The 23,493-nt window shown below is 35.7% G+C and overlaps 1 protein-coding gene, 1 long non-coding RNA gene and 1 pseudogene across 21 annotated transcripts; 1 reads left to right on the top strand and 2 right to left on the bottom strand.

Moving 5' to 3' along the window:
• Positions 1 to 9,194: 9,194 nt before the first annotated feature.
• On the top strand, positions 9,195 to 13,724 carry LOC139814437 (uncharacterized). 11 transcript variants are annotated; one of them, XR_011732459.1, is made up of 8 exons: positions 9,201 to 9,549; positions 9,628 to 9,809; positions 9,971 to 10,064; positions 10,184 to 10,332; positions 10,753 to 11,139; positions 11,311 to 11,480; positions 12,146 to 12,580; positions 13,548 to 13,724. It is a non-coding gene; the product is annotated as an uncharacterized lncRNA (long non-coding RNA). The 11 variants fall into 11 exon arrangements; XR_011732458.1 differs by having other exon boundaries at positions 9,628 to 9,818; XR_011732455.1 differs by having other exon boundaries at positions 9,197 to 9,549; positions 9,887 to 10,332.
• LOC139814431 (uncharacterized) lies at positions 11,490 to 23,346 on the bottom strand. Of its 10 annotated transcripts, none has more exons than XR_011732451.1 (10): positions 22,619 to 23,346; positions 19,773 to 19,921; positions 19,258 to 19,343; positions 19,024 to 19,124; positions 17,374 to 18,949; positions 16,604 to 16,766; positions 14,849 to 16,455; positions 13,713 to 14,658; positions 13,405 to 13,619; positions 11,490 to 13,118 (listed from the first exon to the last, which is right to left on the bottom strand). XR_011732451.1 is itself a non-coding variant. In XM_071780683.1 (7 exons), exons 5-7 carry the CDS (start codon positions 17,392 to 17,394, stop codon positions 16,352 to 16,354), a joined length of 288 nt encoding a protein of 95 aa, XP_071636784.1. In that variant the 5' UTR covers positions 17,395 to 18,949; positions 19,024 to 19,124; positions 19,258 to 19,343; positions 19,773 to 19,921; positions 22,619 to 23,346; the 3' UTR covers positions 15,513 to 16,351. The 10 variants fall into 10 exon arrangements, 1 of the variants encoding a protein (XP_071636784.1); XR_011732444.1 differs by lacking the exon at positions 16,604 to 16,766 and having other exon boundaries at positions 14,849 to 14,982; positions 18,494 to 18,692; positions 18,830 to 18,949; XR_011732446.1 differs by lacking the exons at positions 16,604 to 16,766; positions 22,619 to 23,346 and adding exons at positions 20,287 to 20,385; positions 20,470 to 20,608 and having other exon boundaries at positions 14,849 to 14,982; positions 18,494 to 18,949.
• On the bottom strand, positions 20,466 to 21,355 carry LOC139814870 (putative nuclease HARBI1; annotated as a pseudogene).
• Positions 23,347 to 23,493: the final 147 nt, after the last annotated feature.

Here is a 23,493-nt window from a genome sequence, read left to right as displayed (position 1 = left end):
CCAATCAATTTGCAGCCTTTCTGTTAGAGCAGTGTTTGCGCATACGTTTCTCGTTAGAGAATCGGGCCCATGTGGTACAGATATCTTGTTAGGCATTTTTACATTTTTTTTTCAATTATTACTAATTATTTTACAATCCCACCCTTCATTAGTACCTAAACTTTACTCCTGTAAAAGGATTTTGTGATCTATGAAGCCGTTTCAAAGAACGAGCTTTGACAGATATGTCGTACAGATGCCTCGTTAGACAAGGACAGATATCTCTCGTATTATTATTCCTTTCTCTATGTATGTAATTTGCATGCACCCATTTATTCCTCTCTCTCTCTCTCTCTCTCTTTCCTCTCTCCCTCTCTCTCTTTTAGTACACTGGGTAGCGTACACTTAGTATGGTAAAATCAGGATTTTTTGGAATTCTAGGGTATATTTGAAGAAAGAAAAACGGTAATGTTATTTAGGACAAAAAACTCTCTATTTATTATTTCGTTGATAAAATGTTGGGAAAAACAAACGAAAATACATATATAAATGAAATATATTATTTTTTTTATTGTTATTGTTGAAAGTAAATAATATTACATAAAACCGTAATGCAATTGAACATACATATTCATACACACGCACACGCATACGCAATCGCACATACATACGCATACGCACATACATATATTATTTTTTCTGTGGGCCCCAGGCCCCGTCCACGATGACGATATCACGGACATGGGACGTCTCCAGGATCATGCTCCGATTACTTTGTACTAACAATAATAATAATTCTGCATAAATTTTTATTTTGTGCCTTTATATCATATATGTATTTTTCAAGCAAAGTGCATTTGCAGAATTTATGCGATGGAAGATGTATATATACACACCCACACACACACACACACACACACACACACACGTGTTTATCTATGTATATGGGGCGTTCCACGCCAAATCGGACACTATTTGGGGGTTTTGCATCTCCAATTTTTTTGAAAATTTTTTATGTTATAGTATTGGTTGAAAGAGGCCTCCATGATTTTTTTCAAATTTTTTTGTCGAACCGTTTTCAAAATATTGATTTTTGAAAAATTACGTTACTTTTTTTTAAACGCCCATAACTTTACGAAAAATGGGCCAAATAGGACGTTTTTTTCAAAATTTTTCTTTTTAACACACTTTTGATAAAAAATATCAAAAAAATTTTTCAAACTGTATTTCTATAAGATTTTCAAATTTTTGACACAAATTTTTGATTTACAAAAAACACGTACTGATCGATTTTCTCCAAAATTTTTTGTAAAAAACTATCATCGATTCCACAACTTTTAAGCCTAAATTTATAATGAGATAATGACGGAATCTATTTTTTTTCGATTTTTTAATTTCCATCTTTTATTTATCCGTGCTGAAAAATATCTGAAAAAAAAAATAATTTACACAGGAACTACTATTAATAATTATCTGAGACATAGTGATTACTAAATAGTTTACAAATTGATTTCAGGAAAAAATACAGTTGAATTAAAGCGTTTATTATGCTTGATAAATTTTTTTTTATTAAGTAACGTTTATTTTCTTACACGTTTAAATATTTTAAAAATTCGAGATTCAACAGATGATGAAAATTGTTTAAATCTCAAAGTGCCTTCTCCGTCTGGAATTACACAATAATATTTCTGCGTTCCTGTTATTGTCTTAGCTCTAATATATCGCTTGTCTAATGATTCTTTGCTCTAAATATAATCTTTGTTAGAGAAGAATTGCGCATAGATATTTGGCAAAGAATTTGATTTTATCGCCCAGTTATATAGTTCTTGAGGAGTTGAGATTTGTTCGTCATATAGAAGTTGAAGACCGGAAATAAGTTGGCGCTGCAAGTTTATATTTTTTAATGAACTATAGCTCAAACGATTGCTCCCTAATTGCTCCCTCAGAATCAACAATTGCTCCCTTTTTAAAATTATTATTTTTTGAAATATTTAATAAAAACAAAAAATTTCTAATTTTTATTGAAAAACATATTTATAATAATTCTATGCAACTAAATCCGGCATAGAACGATTGCTCCTTCATTGCTCCTTATTGCTCCATTATAATTTTAATGATTTATTGCATTTTTATTAAAAAATTAACAAATTAATCATTTCACAAGTAACGCCGCCGCCGCCACTATCGGCCGCCTATTGTAACTATGGCTCGGCAGCCACTGGCGGAAATATTCAAACGTAATATAATAGCTCTATAGTTCATAACTATATCTCAAAGAGTTTAGTCAACATTTCCTATTGATTTTCGGTAGAATAACTATTTCTCGCTTCGCTCTATTGGGATTTTCAATCGCTCTATTCGTCGCTGCTTTTCTGTCTTTTCTGTAAGAGCTGCAAGTTGATTGGCTTAAAACAAAACTCGAACGCAGTTCTAGCAATGTGGACACAAGGCTTAAATGCCCATCTACAATAGGTGTTTTAAGCCCTAAGCCCTAAGAAATTTACCAATCACAGTCAATTTATTCTCTTCAAATTTAATTGTGATTGAACAATTTCTTAAGGCTTAGGGCTTAAAACACCTATTGTAGATGGGCACTAAGGCTGAGTTTCCACTGAGCGCGTCACGCATCGCGTTATCCGTCGCGACCAATCAAAACATCTTATTTTATTACATTATTTGTAATGGGATGTTTAGATTGGTTAAGCCCCTTGCACAATGCCAGACAACAGGCAATAGAAACAGGAAATAACCAAAAAATCGTTAATTACAACCTAAAAAGTTCGAATGCTATGATTGGTTGGCAACAGGCAATAGGCACAAAATTTCCAACGTGACGGAAACTCTGTGTCTATTGCCTATGTCACTGTTTATTCTGCATTTATACCTGATTTCTGATTTCTATTCCCTGTTCCTATTGCCTGTTGCCTGGCATTGTGCAAGGGGCTTTAACGACAGATGACGCGACGCGTGACGCGCACAGTGGAAACTCAGCCTAACGTCAATAAGGGCTCATGCACAATGCTGACAGGTGGGCAATTAAGGAACAATCGTTTTATGTTGGATATACTTGCAGAAGACTGTGAGAAATGTATTTTTCCAAGAAAATAAACAGTTTCTTTGCTAAAATATCATACAAAATTAATTATACGAATGGAGCGATTGAAAATCCCAATAGAGCGAAGCGAGAAATAGTTATTCTACCGAAAATAAATAGGAAATGTTGACTAAACTCTTTGAGATATAGTTATGAACAATAGAGCTATTATATTACGTTTGAATATTTCCGCCAATGGCTGCCGAGCCATAGTTACAATAGGCGGCCGATAGTGACGTCGGCGGCGTTACTTGTGAAATGATTAATTTGTTAATTTTTCAATAAAAATGCAATAAAATCATTAAAATTATGATGGAGCAATAAGGAGCAATGAAGGAGCAATCGTTCTATGCTGGATTTAGTTGCATAGAGTTATTATAAATATGTTTTTCAATAAAAATTAGAAATTTTTCGTTTTTATTAAATATCTCAAAAAATAATAATTTTAAAAAGGGAGCAATTGTTGATTTTGAGGGAGCAATTAGGGAGTAATCGTTTGAGCTATAGTTCATTTAAAAATATGAACTTGCAGCGCCAACTTATTTCCGGTAAGTTGAAGACTTGCTCGTGCCGCTATTCTCTTAACAGTTCCCCCTACTTCTTCACAAGGACCTTTGCCATGAGCTGTTGCAAAATAATGCCATTCAGCTTTTAGCCCAAAGTCTTCTTCATGAAAATTGAGATTTACAAAATTTTTATAATTTTTAAATTGTTGAGGTGCTCCGTCGAAAAATTTGCCAAATATCTATGCGCAATTCTTCTTTAACGAAGATTATATTCAGAGCAAAGAATCATTAGACAAGCGATATATTAGAGCTAAGACAATAACAGGAACGCAGAAATATCATTGTGTAATTCCAGACGGAGAAGGCACTTTGAGATTTAAACAATTTTCATCATCTGTTGAATCTCGAATTTTTCAAATATTTAAACGTGTAAGAAAATAAACGCTACTTAATAAAAAAAAATTTATTAAGCATAATAAACGCTTGAATTCAACTGTATTTTTTCCTGAAATCAATTTGTAAACTATTTAGTAATCGCTATGTCTCAGATAATTATTAATAGTAGTTCCTGTGTAAATTATTTTTTCTTTTCAGATATTTTTCAGCACGGATAAATAAAAGATGGAAATTAAAAAATTGAAAAAAAATAGATTCCGTCATTATCTCATTATAAATTTAGGCTTAAAAGTTGTGGAATCGATGATAGTTTTTTACAAAAAATTTTGGAGAAAATCGATCAGTACGTGTTTTTTGTAAATCAAAAATTTGTGTCAAAAATATAAAAATTTTATAGAAATACAGTTTGAAAATTTTTTTTGATATTTTTTATCGTGTTCAAAAAGAAAAATTTTGAAAAAAAAAACGTCCCATTTGGCCCATTTTGGTAATTATGCAGTATAGGGGAAGCACCTCCGATGACCTTGACCTTGACATATGTTGTCAAGGTCACCCTCCTGAGTGACCTTCAGAAGGTTTTAGCCGTCGCTCGCTATTCGTTAAAAAGTTATTAACAAAAAAAGTTTCGAAAATATAGCAGCTATTTTGAGTATTGGAAGGCATAAATAACTAATATATACGTGTGTGTACCCTGCTTTAAAAAAAATCACAACTTCTTTAAAGCAGGGCACACACACATGTGTGTATGTCCTGCTTTATAGAAGTTGTGATTTTCTTTAAAGCAGGGCACACACACATGTGTGTATGTCCTGCTTTATAGAAGTTGTGATTTTTTTTAAAGCAGGGCACACACATGTGTGTATGTCCTGCTTTATAGAAGTTGTGATTTTCTTTAAAGCAGGGCACACACACGTATATATTAGTTTTTTATGCCTTCCAATACTCAAAATAGTTGGCTATATTTTCCAAATTTTTTTGTTAATAATTTGTTGTGTTAGTTATTCTATATAATTATCAATAATTTTATAAAGTATTATAATGTATATTTTATTCATTGATTTTTTCAGTTATGGGATACATAATAGACATTGTTTCAAAAAAAGCGTCTATTCGTTCGTTAAAATCAAATGCTCGTTTGAACATGAATTCCGCTAAATAATGGTTGAAGTGATATTCTCTTGTATATATACTTTTCAATATACCAACTATTCTCTACTTTAGATAACTTTTCTTTCAGTATACCAACAATTCACTGTTTTAAATAATTTTCCTTCGTTCATACATGGACCTATTTCTACATAAATATCAGTCATTTATGTCTATTAGTACTCAAAATAATTGCTATATTTTCGAAACTTTTTTTGTTTATAACTTTTTAATGAAAAACGAGCGACGGCTAAAACCTTCTGAAGGTCACTCAGGAGGGTGACCTTGACAACATATGTCAAGGTCAAGGTCATCGGAGGTGCTTCCCCTATACTGCATAATTACCCCCATTTTTCGTAAAGTTATGGGCGTTAAAAAAAAAGTAACGTAATTTTTCAAAAATCGATATTTTGAAAACGGTTCGACAAAAAAATTTGAAAAAAATCATGGAGGCCTCTTTCAACCAATACTATAACATAAAAAATTTTCAAAAAAATTGGAGACGCAAAACCCAAATAATGTCCGATTTGGCGTGGAACGCCCCATATATATCTTTTATCGCGTAAATTCTACAAATAAACTTTGCTTGAAAAATACATATGATATAAAAGGCACAAAAGAAATTTATGCAGAATTATTCTTAGTACAAAGTAATCGGAGCACGATCCTGGAGACATCCCGTGTCCGCGATATCGTCATCGTGGACGAGGCTCCGGGCCCAGAGAAAAAATAATCGTATTATACAAACGATAGACCCCCGATATTGTCGTACAAAATGTATGTCTACCTATCCCTATAGCTTCTTCTCCTCTCTATATTATAATGAAAGAAACGTATCCGACTGAAAAAGGCCCGTTTAGCGAGATAGGAAGCCGATGCCAGTCTCACGCGAAAAGCGAACGTCGAATTTATAACACAATGGCTGCGTTCGCCGCGTTCGGGAAGCGCGCTATTAGCGCTATTGCATCCTTCTATCTTTATCGCTCATCAGGTGTAAAACAAGGATAAAATAAGCAAATAGCACTAACAGCGTCTTCCCGAACGCACCTAATAAATTAGTATTTAGCATCTCTATCGAATTTCTATCAAGAAACGAGACAGGTCATTTTTTTGTTTTCTAAGAGAATTCAATCACTAACCGAATTTCACTAATATCTAAACGTCAGAAACGCACGTGGTCCGAGTTAGCCGACAGATTTCTTTCTATAGACGGCATAGTTGCCAAAATATATTTCATGAAAAGAAAATTAATCTGCAAAAATCAAATAATATTATGAGCACAAAAAAATATGCACGAAGAATTTATTTTGAGAATCAGAAAGATTAAAAAAACGCGACAAAGTTTTTTTCCCTCCGGATAAAATTCCAACGTGCGCTTCTAAGGTCAACGCGCATCCTTTGCTAAACGAATGAATTCATACACGTTTTGCTGCCAGATTTTTATTGACGTGATACAGACGGGTGTACATCTGAGCCTCAATAAAGCGCAAGTTTAATCGTAAATCAGTTATGCGAAAGATCTTAGATCTTATATTTGTCAATAAAGTTATAAAATCCGCAAACAATGCGAAAATTTGCGCATAGTCCCTCGTGATCGAATATAAATGCATCGCGTCGCTTCGCTAAATGATCGGATAAACACTTTCTCGAAAACGCAACAAAATATTTGCTCCACGGAATAAGCTCGCACAAATCGCATCTGACAAAACTGAAATTTAACAATTATATGTAAAATCAAAAGCTATAAATTAGTTTTTTGTTTTTAACAAGAGAAATTGAGACACGTAGCGATAAAATTGAATGAATTTCCAACACGGTAAAGATAAGTTTAATAATTTTCTTCTACGGTTTTCGTTTCCTTTTTAAGAAATAAAGATGTTAAAAAAAATCAATATATAAAGTAATATGTAACAAAAGTTTCTCTTGGTCTAAATTTTCAAAAGGAGGAAAGCAAGTTTGAAAGAATAATATGATAAATCAACATTCTCTGAATACATATTAAAAACCATTCAATTTTTTCCTTACGCGTTGTGGAAAATATGACGGCTCCGTATAATCGTTAATTACCACGAGACATATGCTAACGAACCGTCGTAAGCAAATTCCTCGAAACGTTCGTTACAAGAGAAAACGAAAACAATTTTGGGACAAGAACGGAAGCGTTCGTTTGATCGTCATCGTCTTCGTTTCTAAGCCGAAAAGATGTACGTACTCCACTAAGATAAATCATAATAATTATTCTAGATACTTGTAGCATCCGAGTTTGATTTAGTCGGGCAACGTGAACACAGTTTCACGTTTGCCCGTCTCTGTGAAAAAAAACGCGACGATCACCTTTTTCCTTTCTTTTCAAGTACTATGTATTTGTAAACTATAAATGTATAAAAACGATTAGGTACTCGCCGCCGCGCGATGGAAAGAAATAACACACAATACAATTTCTTTATAATTCTCGAAATCAGAACTGTTTTTAAATCTGTTTGGATTTCTAAGCACAAGGAAAGACATCTCTTTTGCTTATGTATATATGTTTATTAACTTTAGCAATACAGCCAGAAAGTGGACTTGGTTTACAATCAATCCTTAATCTCTCATACTTGCATTCAAACCACGCATACACAAAAATCCAAAATCCTATTATAAATTATACCATTATATCTTATTGCACTATCTCCTAACCTCACAGCCTATCTCACAGCCTATTGACATTCTATATCTATCTTCTTTTTCTTTCGCATTCCTTTCCCTAACAACTTTCAACAATACCTCCGCTTTGGTGGTGTCCAATTTATCATTCCAAAGTTTTTCCAACCTTTCTTTACTATCCTTTCCTAATACTGTAAACCATTCCTTTGTCTTAACGCAATCTTCAACATAGTGGTTCATATTATCCTTGCCTTCGTTACAAAAAATACACATTTGTTTCTCTTCATCTAGCCAATACCTGTTACCTGATTCTAAGTTCCCGCATCTTAAATTTAACAACGCTCTGATACTATCCCCGAGACCCTGCCTGTCTAAATTATCCAACTTTAAATAACTTGGGCCTTCCAAATCTATACTTAGCTCCTTATACTTCTTGTTATACCTTGCATCTAAAATCCTGTTTTCCTCATCTCTTTTGCTTATGTATTATTCGACAAATCAATGATACCCTTCATGGAGTGCAGTAACGGCTGTCGCATACTAACAATAGAAACGAAGACGAGGGCGAAAACGGATAAAAGATTGAAGCGCACTCGGAAGGGAAATGAAAGCACCGCGAGCTTCCTCTTCTCGACGGTCCTTCGACTTTATTCGCGAGGCAACGATACTTTACGCAAATATTCACTTTCTGTATACAATCATAATTAGTATAGCTAATCATCCGTCGACGAAACATATCGCTCGCGTAAAACAGCCGCTTCGGCGTAAATTGCACGTTATGCAGTTATAGATAATTAACAAACTGAATAAAAATATTAATTATTAATATCATTATGTTATAATAATTAAGATTTTTATTCAGTTTGTTATCTATACTGTTCATCAGCTGCGTTACCCTCTACTCTGATGCTAAGACTGAGTGTATATTTTTCTATATAAAGACAAAATAAAATTAGTTATATAAATTAATACTAAATATTTATTGCATTTGTTATAGAAGTTATTATTTTACCCCATCAAGAATGGATAGATCCTTTGAAAGAGTTTTACATCATTCATTTACATTACAAGAAAAAAATTATTTGAGGTGCAAGAGATGCAGTAAATTGCCAAGTCTAATAAGTACCCGCGTCAATATATACTGTATACTAATTCACATTCTCAATTATGCTACTGTTATTATTTGTCATCAGACAATTATAAACATACACATAATAATTAGATACATATTATACATATATACGCACATGTGTGCATAAGAATATATGTAATTTATAAAAAGCGGGTGCTTATCAGCCTTGATACGTTACTGCCTTCTGCTACGGATGGCCAGAAAGCATTTTCAGGTTCAGGCCGTATTGCTAAGAGCCTTCACACATAAAATCGCATAAGGACGTAAAACGTAAGCGTAAGAAAATTGACCAATCCCAATCAAGTATTGTGCTGACCGTAACCCCAGTAGGGGAAAATACTTGATTGGGATTGATCGATTTTCTTACGCTTACGTTTTACGTCCTTACGGCATTTTATGTGTGAAGGCCTTAAAGAATCCATAGACGCGGCAACGCCGCGCGGCGTTGCCGCGTCTATAGCATATGTCTCTCTACCGTGCGTCCGTGTGAGCAATTCAGTGGTGTGTGTACGTGTACGGACATACATTAATACATACATATTATTAATTTACGGACATACATATTATTAATTTACGCAGTTGTTGGGATAACATAAAAAGAGACACCAGAAAATATTGTGCAGCACTTAAGCGAGAAAGTTACAAAACAGGTATAAATTTATCATTAAAATTATAATTAAGGTACATTTAATTAAGGTACATTTCTTTTACGTTCATTAAATTTGTAGGTGGAGGTACAGTAAATGTAAAAAAAGATGAGATTTTTGAGCTAGCCCAAGAAATCATGGGTGAGACAGCAGTACATGGATTAAATAATCCATTTGATTCTGATTGCATTGATAATGAGAAAGAAAATGCTTCTTCTGTTATTGAAATTTCAGAAGAAGATGATGATAATGATCTGGCACAGGTATTTACAGTAAGTTATCAAAAAATAAAAAAATATGGAAGATCTGTGAGAGTTTACTATCTGCTTTAAATCTTTAGTATCTAATGAAAAATAAACAAATTAGTGATTGGAAAACTTGGGATAAACAAAAATTGAAATCTAAAATAAGTTCTCCGTTGAAGGAAAATGTACCGACGACATCAAAAAATGTAAAACCTACAAAAAGGAAGCTTGAAGACGACAAGACATTAGATGAAGCAAAAACTGAATTAGCAGGTATCTTGAAAGCAGATATAGAAGAAAAAAGAAATTATGAAATAGAAATACTAAAAGCTAAATTAGAGAAAGAGAAGTTAAAAATCGATTTATTAAAAATAATAAAAAATATATGTAAGAGCCACCGCACAAGCCTGTCGTATTGGTAACGTGGCGTAGCGGAACGTAACGTAGGTCAACGCACAAGAAACGTAAGCGGTTACGGCACTATACGTGAAAGAAAACGCGAGACTCGAGAGAATCGATCGCGATCCGAGACACCTTTTAGGTATAATGCATATAAAATATTTTGTATTAAAAATAGAACGGTTAACAATTAATAACAGTTAATAACAATTAATAACAATAACAATTTATAACAATTTTACTATACAGGGTGAATCATTGAAGGTGTTAGAGGTTATGTTTCTGAAACTAAACAAGATATATGAAATTCTTATTTTCCAGCGACTGTTTGATATCGAAGCGAACATTGTGTGACAAAATTAATTTTTTTTATCCGTTTTGATACCAAACAGTTGCTAGAAAATAAGAATTTCATATTTCATTCACTTTCAGAAATATTAGCCTGTAACACCTTTAGTGATTCACCCTGCATATAAATATAATTTTACTGAACTATTATAAGTAGTAATAATATAAATATCAAGTAAGCTTGTATAAATTGGATTTATTTTTATACGTATAGGATAGGACAAAGCACTGGAATTATACCGCGTGCATTCAGTTATTTATTGGACAAATTACGTTTGTTGGAAGCACAAGAATAACATAGTACGAGTTTGCTTTCGCATTTCTTTAAATATGGATCATCACTATAGCCAGTGTTATAATACATATAACGAAGATGATGTGCCAGACGTGGTGTTGGAAGAACATGTAGGTGATACAGATACAGAAAATGCATCTGCTAATGATATCAGTGTCCCAGAAAAAATGGGTGATGATTACCTCATCGAATTATACAGAGAAAGAAGATTTCTGTATGACAAAAGTCATCAAGACTTTAGAGACAATGAATTAAAAAATAATGCCTGGAAGGAGATTTCATCTATCATGTAAAGTAAAAACATGGGTAAGTATGGATCTTTTTTGCAACGTAAATCGTATTAGAATTAAATAGAAAAGATGCCATATCTTCATAATGATATTATACCAATTAATATTTATCTAATATACTAATAGTATAACTTTTTAAATTTTGCATTGTGTTTATATAAAATGGTCTTTTGTTATAACTTTGCAGAAAATTTTTATACAGCTGAATATTGTAAAAAGAAAATGACAAGTTTGAGAGAAATATTCAAAATTAAAAAAAAAACAAGATTTAAAAAGTGGGAGTGCAGCTTGTATTGCAAGAAAATCTACACTTTTATCTGAATTGTCTTTTCTAGATGTATACATTCAAAGAAGACGGTTACTATCTTTTATATTAATGTGTGTGTGTGTGTGTGTGCGTGCGTGCGTGCGTGCGTGCGTGCGTGCGTGCGTGCGTGCGTGCGTGCGTGCGTGCGTGCGCGAGGGCCATCGCAATGCTTTGTTTTAATTAGACAGTCGGATTCCCCTAGTCCGTGCCAGTTCTGAGCTGAGCGTTGAATGGCGGCCGAAGAGGACGACCACGACGGCTCGCGCCGCCACGGAAGCCTCGCAGCAAGGAAGATCCGCGGGAGGCCAAGGCACGGGACCGAGCTCGGATCCCCGGGACCGGCGCGAGAACGCCGATCGGTTCACCTCGCCCAGGCCCGGCACGTCAGCCAAACCCGCTTCCCGACCAAGCCCGACACGCCCCGCTCCTCAGAGCCAATCCTTATTCCGAAGTTACGGATCCAATTTGCCGACTTCCCTTACCTACATTAGTCTATCGACTAGAGGCTCTTTACCTTGGAGACCTGCTGCGGATATGGGTACGAACCGGCGCGACACCTCCACGTGCGTGCGTGCGTGCGTGCGTGCGTGCGTGCGTGCGTGCGTGCGTGCGTGCGTGCGTGCGTGCGTGCGTGCGTGCGTGAAATCTGTTATGTAGAAGTAGCAAAATTAATACTATTTCTCTAATTGATTTAATTTTCTTTAATTTGTTATAGAACTTTAACGAACATGAGAGGAAATGATGGAAGAATGTCTGCTTTTTCATCTAATAAGAATGCAGTTGAATGTCCATCAGAAACAAATTACGCAAAAAGTACACAGAATAAAAGAAATTATAAAGAACTTTCAAGCCAAGATGATATCGAAAATTGTTTGCCTGGGTGCAATGAAACACCATCCAAAATATTTAAGAGTGCTACTTTGAAAAAAAATTGTGATAATAATGACGTTTCTCGCTTAACTGATGCAGCTATTAATATTGCTAAGCACTTAACGACTAATTCAAAAACTGAAGACGTTGGTTCTACATCTGCAGACCAAGCTTTTGCACAATTTATTGTTCTCACTCTACAAAACATGCAAGATCCGGAACGCAATATAAGGCGAAACAAAATATTTCATGTTTTGACAGCACCACTGGAGCAATTAATGTAATCAGATTTTTCATTTTTCCAGATATTAACGTCTTTCAAACTAAGTTCGTTTTGTTGTATGTTACAATTTTATTTTATCCAAAAGTATAGTTTTTTTCTTAATTATTTTATGTTCAATTGTAACCAAAGACGGTTTTTAAGTTTTTATTAGAAATATATAAATGTTCATACGATAAATACTACTACATATAAACGAGTGCGAAAATTTTGTTTTGTTATAAAAATGTTCCAAATTTAGTTCTTACTATACAATAAGTATGTAAAATATACATTTTTTTTACATAAAAGTATATACTTTTTAAGTTTAGCTTCATAACAAAGCTGTGATATAAAGTATATTTTTCAATAAAAGCTTATGCATATTAACATAATTGTGTATTTAAAAAAACAAAAAATATAAATATTTGGTAATTTCTTCGGTGTATAACTCTCGGTGTAAAATTCTCCACATGCCAAAAGTTATTAATATTTGCGTTCGATAATGACAAGATATTTTCGATCAAGTTAATTGAGGATGTCTTCTTTGTTGTCAGTCCTGCGTACAATCAATTAAAAATTTATTGTTACAAAAATTGAATACATTATCTTCATTATCTTTTATTAAAAACTAAATTAAAACTAAAATACTACTTATATATTTATTAATTTATTTGTAAATGATATTTTATATTCAGCCAAATACGATTCTCTTTAAAATCAAGACTGATCATTACAGTACTTTTACATACAGCTATAAAGAAAATATAATACATTGCCAAGATATCTCTGTGTTTACGTTTTCTCGCTTTCTCTTCCTCTTTTATTTACAATTTTTAATTTACCTGGTCTGTATCTAAAGTAGCACTTATGGAATTATTAGTTGGTACAATTAAAAATTCATCCTTCTTTTTTCTTTATATTCAAATATCCATAGCATTCTATATATATTTAATTATAATCACAGTTCTACATTTCTTTGTTTCAGACATCACTGTCACAAGAATTACTGGAATTATTGTACCCGAGATTAATTTTGGATTAAAATATCAATCTAAACCTGCAAAAAATTGTTAATTATAAGTGTTTGTATATATAGTAATTTTAATTTTAGTGTAGTTATAAACCACAATATGTACTTCAGATAATATACCTTTGATATTGATCCTGATGAATTTTATTCACCGTAAGTACCTCTAGTTATATAGTCATATTGGAAGTTTACTTCTCCAACCGGAGAAACGAAATAATCACATAAAATATCTCGTTGAGTGACTGCTGGTGTATTTGCTTGCTCACCTTCAACCATTACAGGGGACCAACATGTATCGGTTCCATCAATTTCTCGACTATATGCTTTAGCACCATCCTTTTGCTCTTCATACATCAAATAGTTGTGTAGACATACTGATGCCAACGTTACTTTGTCTGCTGTTTTTGGCAGCATACAAATAGATTTATGAAATATTTGCCACCGATTTGCTAGAATGCCGAAGGCAGTTTCAATTGTGCGTCTAGCTCTAGAGTGTCTGTAGTTAAAAATTCTTTGTGCAATGGTCAAATTAGAAGTAGAGTATGGTTTCATCATTCTTCTTGTTAATAGAAAAGCAGCATCTCCTATGAAAAATCCTGGTAAGCTAATATCAGTACCAGGAAGTTTGGCATTATCTTTTGGCAAATTTAACTGGTCATTTTTTATGCTTTGACCAATAATTGAAGCGTCAAATATTCCACCATCGCTATTTCCTCCGTAGGCTCTAATGTCTACTAATTGAAATCTATATAGATGATCACAAATAGCCAATAACACTATACTAAAATATTTTTTATAATTAAAGTAGCAACTGCCAGAATTTGGTGGGCACTTTATTCTAATATGCTTCCCGTCTATTGCTCCAAAACAGTTTGGCATTTGCCATCTGTCCCAAAATCCATCAACTATTAATTTCCACTCTTCTTGTGTTGGGACTGTCAAATACAAAGGGCTCAAAACGTTAGAAAGCACATAGCAGACTTCTTTTATTATATTTCTTACAGTAGACTGACCTACACGGAAGGAGAATGCGATGGAACTTATACAGTTCCCAGTCACAAGATATCTGTAAACAGTGTAAACCCATACAATTATTGTATGTATGTACATTTACAGTATTGAAATACAATATAGTAGAATGATGAATATTTGATAAGTAAATTATTTTTAATGTACTAAATTTCAAAAATCTTTAATATTGTTACACATATAAGTGTAATCACGCTAATATAAATAAATACAATATTACAAGTTACCTTAGAGCAATAACTAGTCTTTCTTGAGGCGCTAGAGCTCTCTGGCTCTTTTTGGTGAGGTGAGGCTTTGTTAACTGTACCAACTGGTCAAAGTGAGAAAATGTCATTCTACTGTACTCGAAAAACATACGTTTCCCAGGGAGAATCGCGAGATCGGATAGACATCTAGCAAACGTCTATCAGACGCATCTAACTTAGATCGATAGACGCATCTAGATAGACGTCTAAGTGGCCTTTTTTAGACGCATATAATAGACGTCTAATAGACGTTCTGCGTAATAGACGTATTATAGACGTATAATAGACCTACCTCTAAAGTAAAAGGACTAATTTACTTATTACTAAATAATAATACGTACTCATTTATACAAGATAAGGAATTTAAAGTATGGCACAGTATTTTTCAAAATATTTAATTTCTGGGAAAAATGTTACCAAGGAGTACATACATATAAATGTTAGATCATCCTACGTGCCTTCTGTCTCGAAAACTGTCTTTTTCCTCAAAGAGGTTCGTTACTTACTCATCCTTTTTTTTTCATTCTTTATTCACTCCTAGCGTTCTTTGTAGTCTGTATTCAGAACTCGCATCTATTCTCACTAATTGAAATTAGCAGCAAAATAATTCATTGTTTTAAACAACGGTTCTGAATATCGACAGACCTTTTTGCTCATCCGGTCTGCTTATTGCGTTGTATCCCATACAAGTTGGTGTATTTAATACGAGTATGTTAAATAAACTATTTAAATCACACTATTTGGTACTTAACACTGTAGAATGTAGAAATTCTGAAAAAGGGGAGTGCAAGGAAGATTCGTCGATAAGACTTGCCCTCGTTGCATTTGTATACATATTTTTTTATTAGTTATTCTTACACAGTTTTTTTATGAGCGGATATATATTTACACACAAGATACCGAGTCGAAACCGAGTCATCTTGGTATTGTATTAATAATGAAAGACAAACGCAGTAAGATAAAAACAAACGAACAAATGATACAAAAGATGATGCTTCAGTATCGTATCAGTATATATATATGGTATATGTATTATATATACTAATGTCATTATAATCATTTTATTATTTAGCAATTCTCTCGTTCGCTATAGTTAAGTCTAAGCAGAAATTGACAAGCTCGCACTTACAAGTTTATAACAAGACATCCGCAATTGAACGCCAGGTTCACAAATCCACTCTCTCTCTATGAACCCTCGCTCCCACATTTTTATCGGAATCGTAAAAATAAAAAAATAAAATAAAATAAAATTTACTAGCGCGTCTAAACATAAACGCGTAACTCTATGATTGTCCTACTAGGATGATCTACGAGACTCGGCCATCGCAACAGTGGCTTTTCGCGATAAACACCCCGCAGGGTCCTCTTACAAGGTCTATCTTGCAGTGTATCAAAAGCTTGAACTATCTTGCACCTCTGGTGGTGTCATTTCGTTCCGACGTAAAAAGAGCATGTCGATATTTCTACATCACAATACCTGTAATACTAATGTGCAGGTTTCATTCTTCCTTTGGCATTTCGCAGCCATAATATGAGAGACTTCAATGCTTCACTCAGATCACTTTCTTCAAATTTTAACAACAATGTACCTAAAAAAATAAACGTATGGATTAAAAAATATCAACATTTGCTAAAAAAAAAAACTAGCTGGATTCTGAAAAGCGCATTTTATATATACATATATGCACATGCGCACATACATTTCACGGAACTCAACTACTCATTCAGACATTATACCTTGTACCAATTCCCATAATTTTGTGGATTTGAAAGCCAATTTAGTTCCATGACCATCGAAGTTATACTCTTGGGCAAGAGAGTTACTCATGAGGTTTGACATAAGTTTAGATACTGCTCGAGCTTCATCATTTCCCAAAGGAAGAGATTTCAAATAGTAACACTGAAATAAAAGGAGATTGATACAGAAACAACAGATACGTAAAGGTTATCCGACGTTACATTTTATCAAGTCAAGAAATATATAATCTAATAATAAATAATAAAGACTTGCAACTCCAATATCTATGGCGTTACGATTAGATATCAGGGTGTGTTGCACGCGGTGTTACGGCACGAGCGGCGTATACGACACGAGCGATATACACGACACGAGCAATAATCCACGGCACAAGCATTAAATACGACAACTTCTTTTGACTCGATTATAATTATAATGTCTAATGACCAACTTAAAGGAACGCCAGAGTGCGGAGATAATTTATACCGGGAACCAGTGCCAACAACAATAGTCTCGATCGATGGCAAATGTTTTCTCAAAAATTCCAACGATCTGAATAATATGTTTCGAATCGTGGCGAAAGTCGACCCAGCAACAGCGAGAAGTAGTGTATAGCGCGTTTATACTGAGCGCGAGTCTATGTAAAAAAACAACGTGTACACACGGCCGGCCCGTGACCGAGCGCCAAGGCCGCCGACAGCAAGGCGAAAACGTATGGCTTGCTCGAGAATATTCTAGATCTGAAAATAATGTGTACTACTGTACTTACCGGTTTATCTGTTTTATCCATTTCGATTGATCTTTAGTCGATGTAACGGATGAGTCCAGATGAACAAAAAAAATCCAGCTCGCAATTATACAGTCATCCAAAAATATAATTGCTCTAGTTCCGGCCAGAACCGGCCCGAATCCGCTCGCCAACACTCCCGACGAAAACCACGAAAACCTCCACACGCAGTGGAAACGCGGATCCGCGGACCCACGACCATTAACGCCCCGGCCGAAACACGGCAAAACACGCACGGCCAGATCTGGCCCGGATAACCCGCTCGCGATCGCCACCACCCGACACGGATGCGTCGCATATACGTATGACAACCGACGCCGGTCGAGATAAAACCCGAAACGCGATGGAAACGCGGATCCACGGGCGCGCGACCGAAACTCTTTAGTCGATTGCTGCACACACACAGGACACAAGACGATGGGACTGCACGACTTAACGAGACGCGAGCGTCGCGACCGCGAGAACAACAACGTTTCCCGCGCGGTTAGAGCGAGCTTCTAGGAGAGAGCTAGAGAGGCGCTCATTGGTCACGTGACGTTACTCCAGTCAATCAGAGAGTGGCGCGTTGGTGCTACTCTCTCCTATAGGCTCTTTACGCGCGGTAAAAGGGCGCGACACCAGTGTAGACAATCAAATATTAATAACCAGCATTAATTAGCTAATAATGACGCCCGCGAAAAAATCAATCACTATAACGTACAGCATTCCGTAAAAGTCTAATTTTAATTAAAGATTAATTAATATCAATTATTGTGTACATATAATTATATTTAGCAGCAGCAGAGCGGAAGTAGCCGCCTGCACGTCCCGATATCGACGTCGTATTGATGTCGATTAGACGTCTTTTCAAATTCATTACGTGTCATTCACTTAGACGTCTATTAGATGTTTATTAGATGTCGAAAAGTAAATTGAGCTCAAAAAAGTGTTTTATGAACAATGCACCGTTATTGTGTGAATATTAGGTTTGAACTGTCTCTAAGAAAACGCAATGGCATAAAATCACATAACATCTAATTAAGATATTTCTAGACGTTGTTTTAGATTAGATGGCTCCGACATCTAATAGACGTCTATCCGATCTCGCGTTTCTCCCTGGGTTATCTTTCGACTTCTTCAGTTCATGAAATAAATTATTATACTCTCCTTGATGTTCTCGATTTTTATTAATAGGTCTAACGTGCCATCGCCTGTTAACCCACCTCTTATGTTTTTTTTTCTTTGTTTTATGTAAAATAATTGCAGTTACACATAGTAAGAAAGATGCGAGTAACTGTTTCTGTTTTAACTTCATATTTTATCTGAAATTGCACAATAACGCAATATATACATGTATAAAGGCGGTAAGGATCTCACCGTAAGGTTATACAAAAACTCGATCAAACTATTATGTATTTAGATAGAATATTTAAATTCTTTTCGACTTTACTGAACGTACAGATTTTTCACTGCCGTTTGCTACCACCAATCAATCGCAAAGCTCCTTCGCACATTCGTGGTATTTTTTGTATGATGGGCCAGATGATCACCAACTATATTCAAACTCGTCAAAATACTCCTGTAACCATAGATGTAATAAAAAAACTTTATTTTAAAATTTAGTTTAAAGTGTTGTAAGCAGTGTTATCTTACAATCCACAATCTCGTAAATTCCATTTTTATTGTGTACACTTGTTCCTCTAATCCATGAATGATCATTGAACTTTTTCTTGTAGCACCCTCATAAGTGGAGCCTAAAATAATCACTCTAATATAATCTTTTTCATATTTTAGCAAAAATGCAGTAATATTACTTTAGTTACACCATTATTAGGTATTTAGCAAATCAAATTCTACATTATATAACTCGAGAAAGCAAACTTGTACTGTGTTATTCTTGTGCTTCCAACAAACGTAATTTGTCCAATAAATGACTGAATGCACGCGGTATAATTCCAGTGCTTTGTCCTATCCTATACGTATAAAAAAAATCCAATTTATACAAGCTTACTTGATATTTATATTATTACTACTTATAATAGTTCAGTAAAATTATATTTATATGCAGGGTGAATCACTAAAGGTGTTACAGGCTAATATTTCTGAAAATGAATGAAATATGAAATTCTTATTTTCTAGCAACTGTTTGGTATCGAAACGGATGAAAAAAAATTAATTTCGTCACACAATGTTCGAATTGTTCGCTTCGATATCAAACAGTCGCTGGAAAATAAGAATTTCATATATCTTGTTCAGTTTCAGAAATATAACCTCTAACACCTTCAATGATTCACCCTGTATAGTAAAATTGTTATAAATTGTTATTGTTATTAATTGTTATTAACTGTTATTAATTGTTAACCGTTCTATTTTTAATACAAAATATTTTATATGCATTATACCTAATAGGTGCCTCGGATCGCGATCGATTCTCTCGAGTCTCGCGTTTTCTTTCACGTATAGTGCCGTAACCGCTTACGTTTCTTATGCGTTGACCTACGTTACGTTCCGCTACGCCACGTTACCAATACGACAGGCTTGTGCGGTGGCTCTAAAGAACAGAGTGATATAACTTTTAAATTATAAGCCAAAGACAAAGTACGAAAATAAGTTTTTTTTTATGAGTTAACTATATCTATATAATACTAAAATATATAAACAGTATTAATAAATAATTTTAATTTTTACGTTTTATGTGCATTAGGTACTTTGTTTATTTCAAAGTAATCATTTCTCGTTCCTCTTAATATTAAGCAGGGAAGGATATTTTGTATGAATAAGAGAACATGTTTGTTATAAAATGTTTCCTTATATTGTAACGTGTCAAAATAAAATAAAAAATGTTATAATAAAATATATACGCAACATTCTACGCATTAATTATTATTTTTACAATTCGTTTTACTCCTTTTTTACCAAAATATGAATGCACAAACAGATTCAAAGTTGTCCGCAGATAACATTTATCTGCTGTTTCCAAATATGTTCTTCTTTAATTATATGTTTTACAGTAACCTGTAATTATTGAAATATATATATTAGTCATAATATAAAATATAAGATTACCTATATGTTATAATTGATTCATATCAACATTACCTATTAAAATATTCCAAAATTAAATCTTTTTCATTATTGATATTCATCTCATTATTTACATATCGCATTTGCGCAACAGCATTATTGTATATCTGGGGATTAATTGGATTTGGAATAACATTCTGTTGAACAATATTATGCAGAACAGCTGTTGCCACAATAACAGGAAGTGCCCTTTTAACTGTGTGAAAACGTGTTCCAATTGACAAAACTGCAAATCTTCGTTTTCAAATTCCAAAACATCTTTCAATTTTTGATCGTGTTCGAATTTGTGCTTCATTATAAAGATGCTCTGCTGGTGTTGTGGGATTTAGTACCGGAGTCATCAAGTATGATAAATTTGGATAACCGGAATCTCCAAGGAGTAAACCGTCACCAAATGTACCTAATTCAAATAATGTTTTAATTCTTGAGTGATTAAAAATAGTAGAATCATGTGTAGATCCGGGCCAACGCGCTACTATGTCAATTATTTCCAATCTTGCATTAATAATCACTTGTACGTTTATTGAAAAAAATCCCTTTCTATTACGGTACAACTCACTGGTTTCTCCACCTTATAGGATATAAAGAAACTTTGTAAAAACAAAATATATATGTTTATATATCCTGCAATTATATTATTCTTACCATATGATTGAATTTTCACATGCGTACAATCCATACAACCAACAACACGTATAAATTTAGCTGTTTGATAAAATTCTTGCTGATTTCGACAAATTTCTTCTGGTGAAGTAGGAAGTTTTATAAATTGATTTCTTAACGCAGCAATGGCAGGAGATACTCGATGAACAATACTATGAGCGCTTACTTCGCTGATGCCACAGAAATCACCAACAGTCATCAAAAATGATCCAGTTGCATAAAACCGCAGAGCAACCATTAATTGAATCACAGGTGGAATGGCATTATTCCTATTATATATTGTCACGACTTTTTACACTCCCGGACCGCTCCGGGACGTGTGCCGGATCAAAAGGACTTAGGAGAGCGGGATGGTTGGCCTCTCCAGTGATTTCCTCGCACCTCCGATACTCCACGAAATGTTCCAAATGTTGGGCGCCAGACGCGTACATTCGCGTCCACGAAATCGCGAAAACCTAAACGAGACGCCAAACGAAGTGTGGAGGTGCGTGGAATCGGCTAGCTTGACCTAATCACGGGCGGGGTTAATGAAGGGCAGCGCGATTTTCGGCGGGGTGACACGGTAATTTCATACTCAGTAGATAACAAAGAAAATAACATTTATTGAGTACTGGTTGTCGAGAAAATAAATTCAATAAACAAATCAAGAAATTGAGTCTCTAATAAACACGCTGAAGGCTCTATTCTCACACAATGAATAATTCGAGTCGAAAACCGTACGAAAACTCTGTCGCAATATCTTAACTTAACGCGAGATATTCGGCTCGGGCGCAACGGGGAGGCGCCGAGTCATTTAACCAAGCAAGTCGCGATATCGCTACTAATGTTGGGCGCCAGGTGTGGAGAAGGCCACACCACCTTTGACTCGAAGTACGCGTCGAATAACCACGGAACGCCAGGAAGAACTACGCGAGTAACATCTAAACGCACGAAGCGTGTGAACGCCGGTAATTTCTTAACGCGAATACAAGTCTAACATAATTAATCAATCGGCGGGAACGACATTCGACCGCGATTAACAATGCCATCGACATTCCAACGCAAAATTCGAGATTATCACGAGCCGGGACGCCATAGGACGTAACGCGATTACTACCGGACGCAAGTTTCTCAACGCGAGAGCACAATTATCACCCGTAATAACGAGATCCGAACACAAATCGATACGCTAACACCGACGCTCGAACAAAAGAATTTCCCGACGCGAAGAAACGGTAACGCAATTGACGAAATACCGGCCCGTATGCGGCCGTACCCCAAGGTCGCGAGGACAACGCAATATACTCGCGATATCGAACTCATTAACGCCTATCGCGATCTCCAGGGATTCGCCATAACGCTCGTACCACGGTTCCGCGGCCACGATACCATCCCGAGGCCCTTCGCTCTCGTTATCGATCGCGAAATTACACTCGATCTTAACATGCGTTATCCCGAGCGAGAGCGTGCACCGGAGGGCGGTGTCGTGGCTTTACATAACGCGATTTACGGGCAACCTCACCGGTGATATGCCTCCTCCTGGGCTCCTCGCCGTCACCTTCCTCCAACGATCCTCGATCCGCCAGACAATTATCGAAATACCCGACTCGGGGTGGCTATCGCGTATCTTACAAAACGTATCGTGCCGACGGACGACCAGAGAGTGAAACGCTAAACTCGCTCGATTGCGGAATCGATACGGTACCCCTTCCTGAGGGGCGCGCGAGCCAATCGGGCGCGAGCCTGCAAGCCCGCGGTGTCCCGGCGCAGTGCTGTCGATACAATATCCTTCGGGGGCGGGCAACGGTCCCTCGGCGGCGTACAACTCCTCAAATCTTGTCCTTAGCGGCGGACGGAACTTTGCTCGTGCCGGTGTGCCTCCGGTTTGACCCTGGGGCGGTGGCCAGCCACCCCGTAGGTCGATGTTTTGTGGAGATCATTTGCTGAAGCCGGGTGTTTACCCAAGCGCTTGGGGCCCCGCTATCGGCGGCCTTGTCCGTCGCTGCCGTACGTGCCGCCCGCCTGCCGCGTTGCTCTCGCCAGCCCGCGATCTCTGCTGCTTCCGCGTTTGCCACCCCTCCTGGGTTATCGATCGTCCTTGATTTCCTTCGCCAAATACTCCCTCGAAGGTTTGCCGTGGTGTGGGTGAGGTGCCGCGCGTATTACATTGCAAAAAGAAACAAAAAAAGTAAACAAAATGCGGAAACGCGATTAAATACGACCCCTGGAGATCTCGTCGTTGCCTCCCTGGTCCGTCCCTGGGCGCGAAATTCCGCGCCTTGTGACGGCGGCGGGGCGCCGCGACGGTGCGGCGAGCCGCAACGTCACAATATATATATATATACACACACACATTTATTTATATGTATAAATAAATAAATATTTGTATATTTGTCT

The sequence above is a fragment of the Temnothorax longispinosus genome, chromosome 6 (assembly GCF_030848805.1).
Source record: "Temnothorax longispinosus isolate EJ_2023e chromosome 6, Tlon_JGU_v1, whole genome shotgun sequence".
NCBI lineage: Eukaryota > Metazoa > Arthropoda > Insecta > Hymenoptera > Formicidae > Temnothorax > Temnothorax longispinosus.
This window is presented reverse-complemented; position numbering and strand designations above follow the sequence as displayed.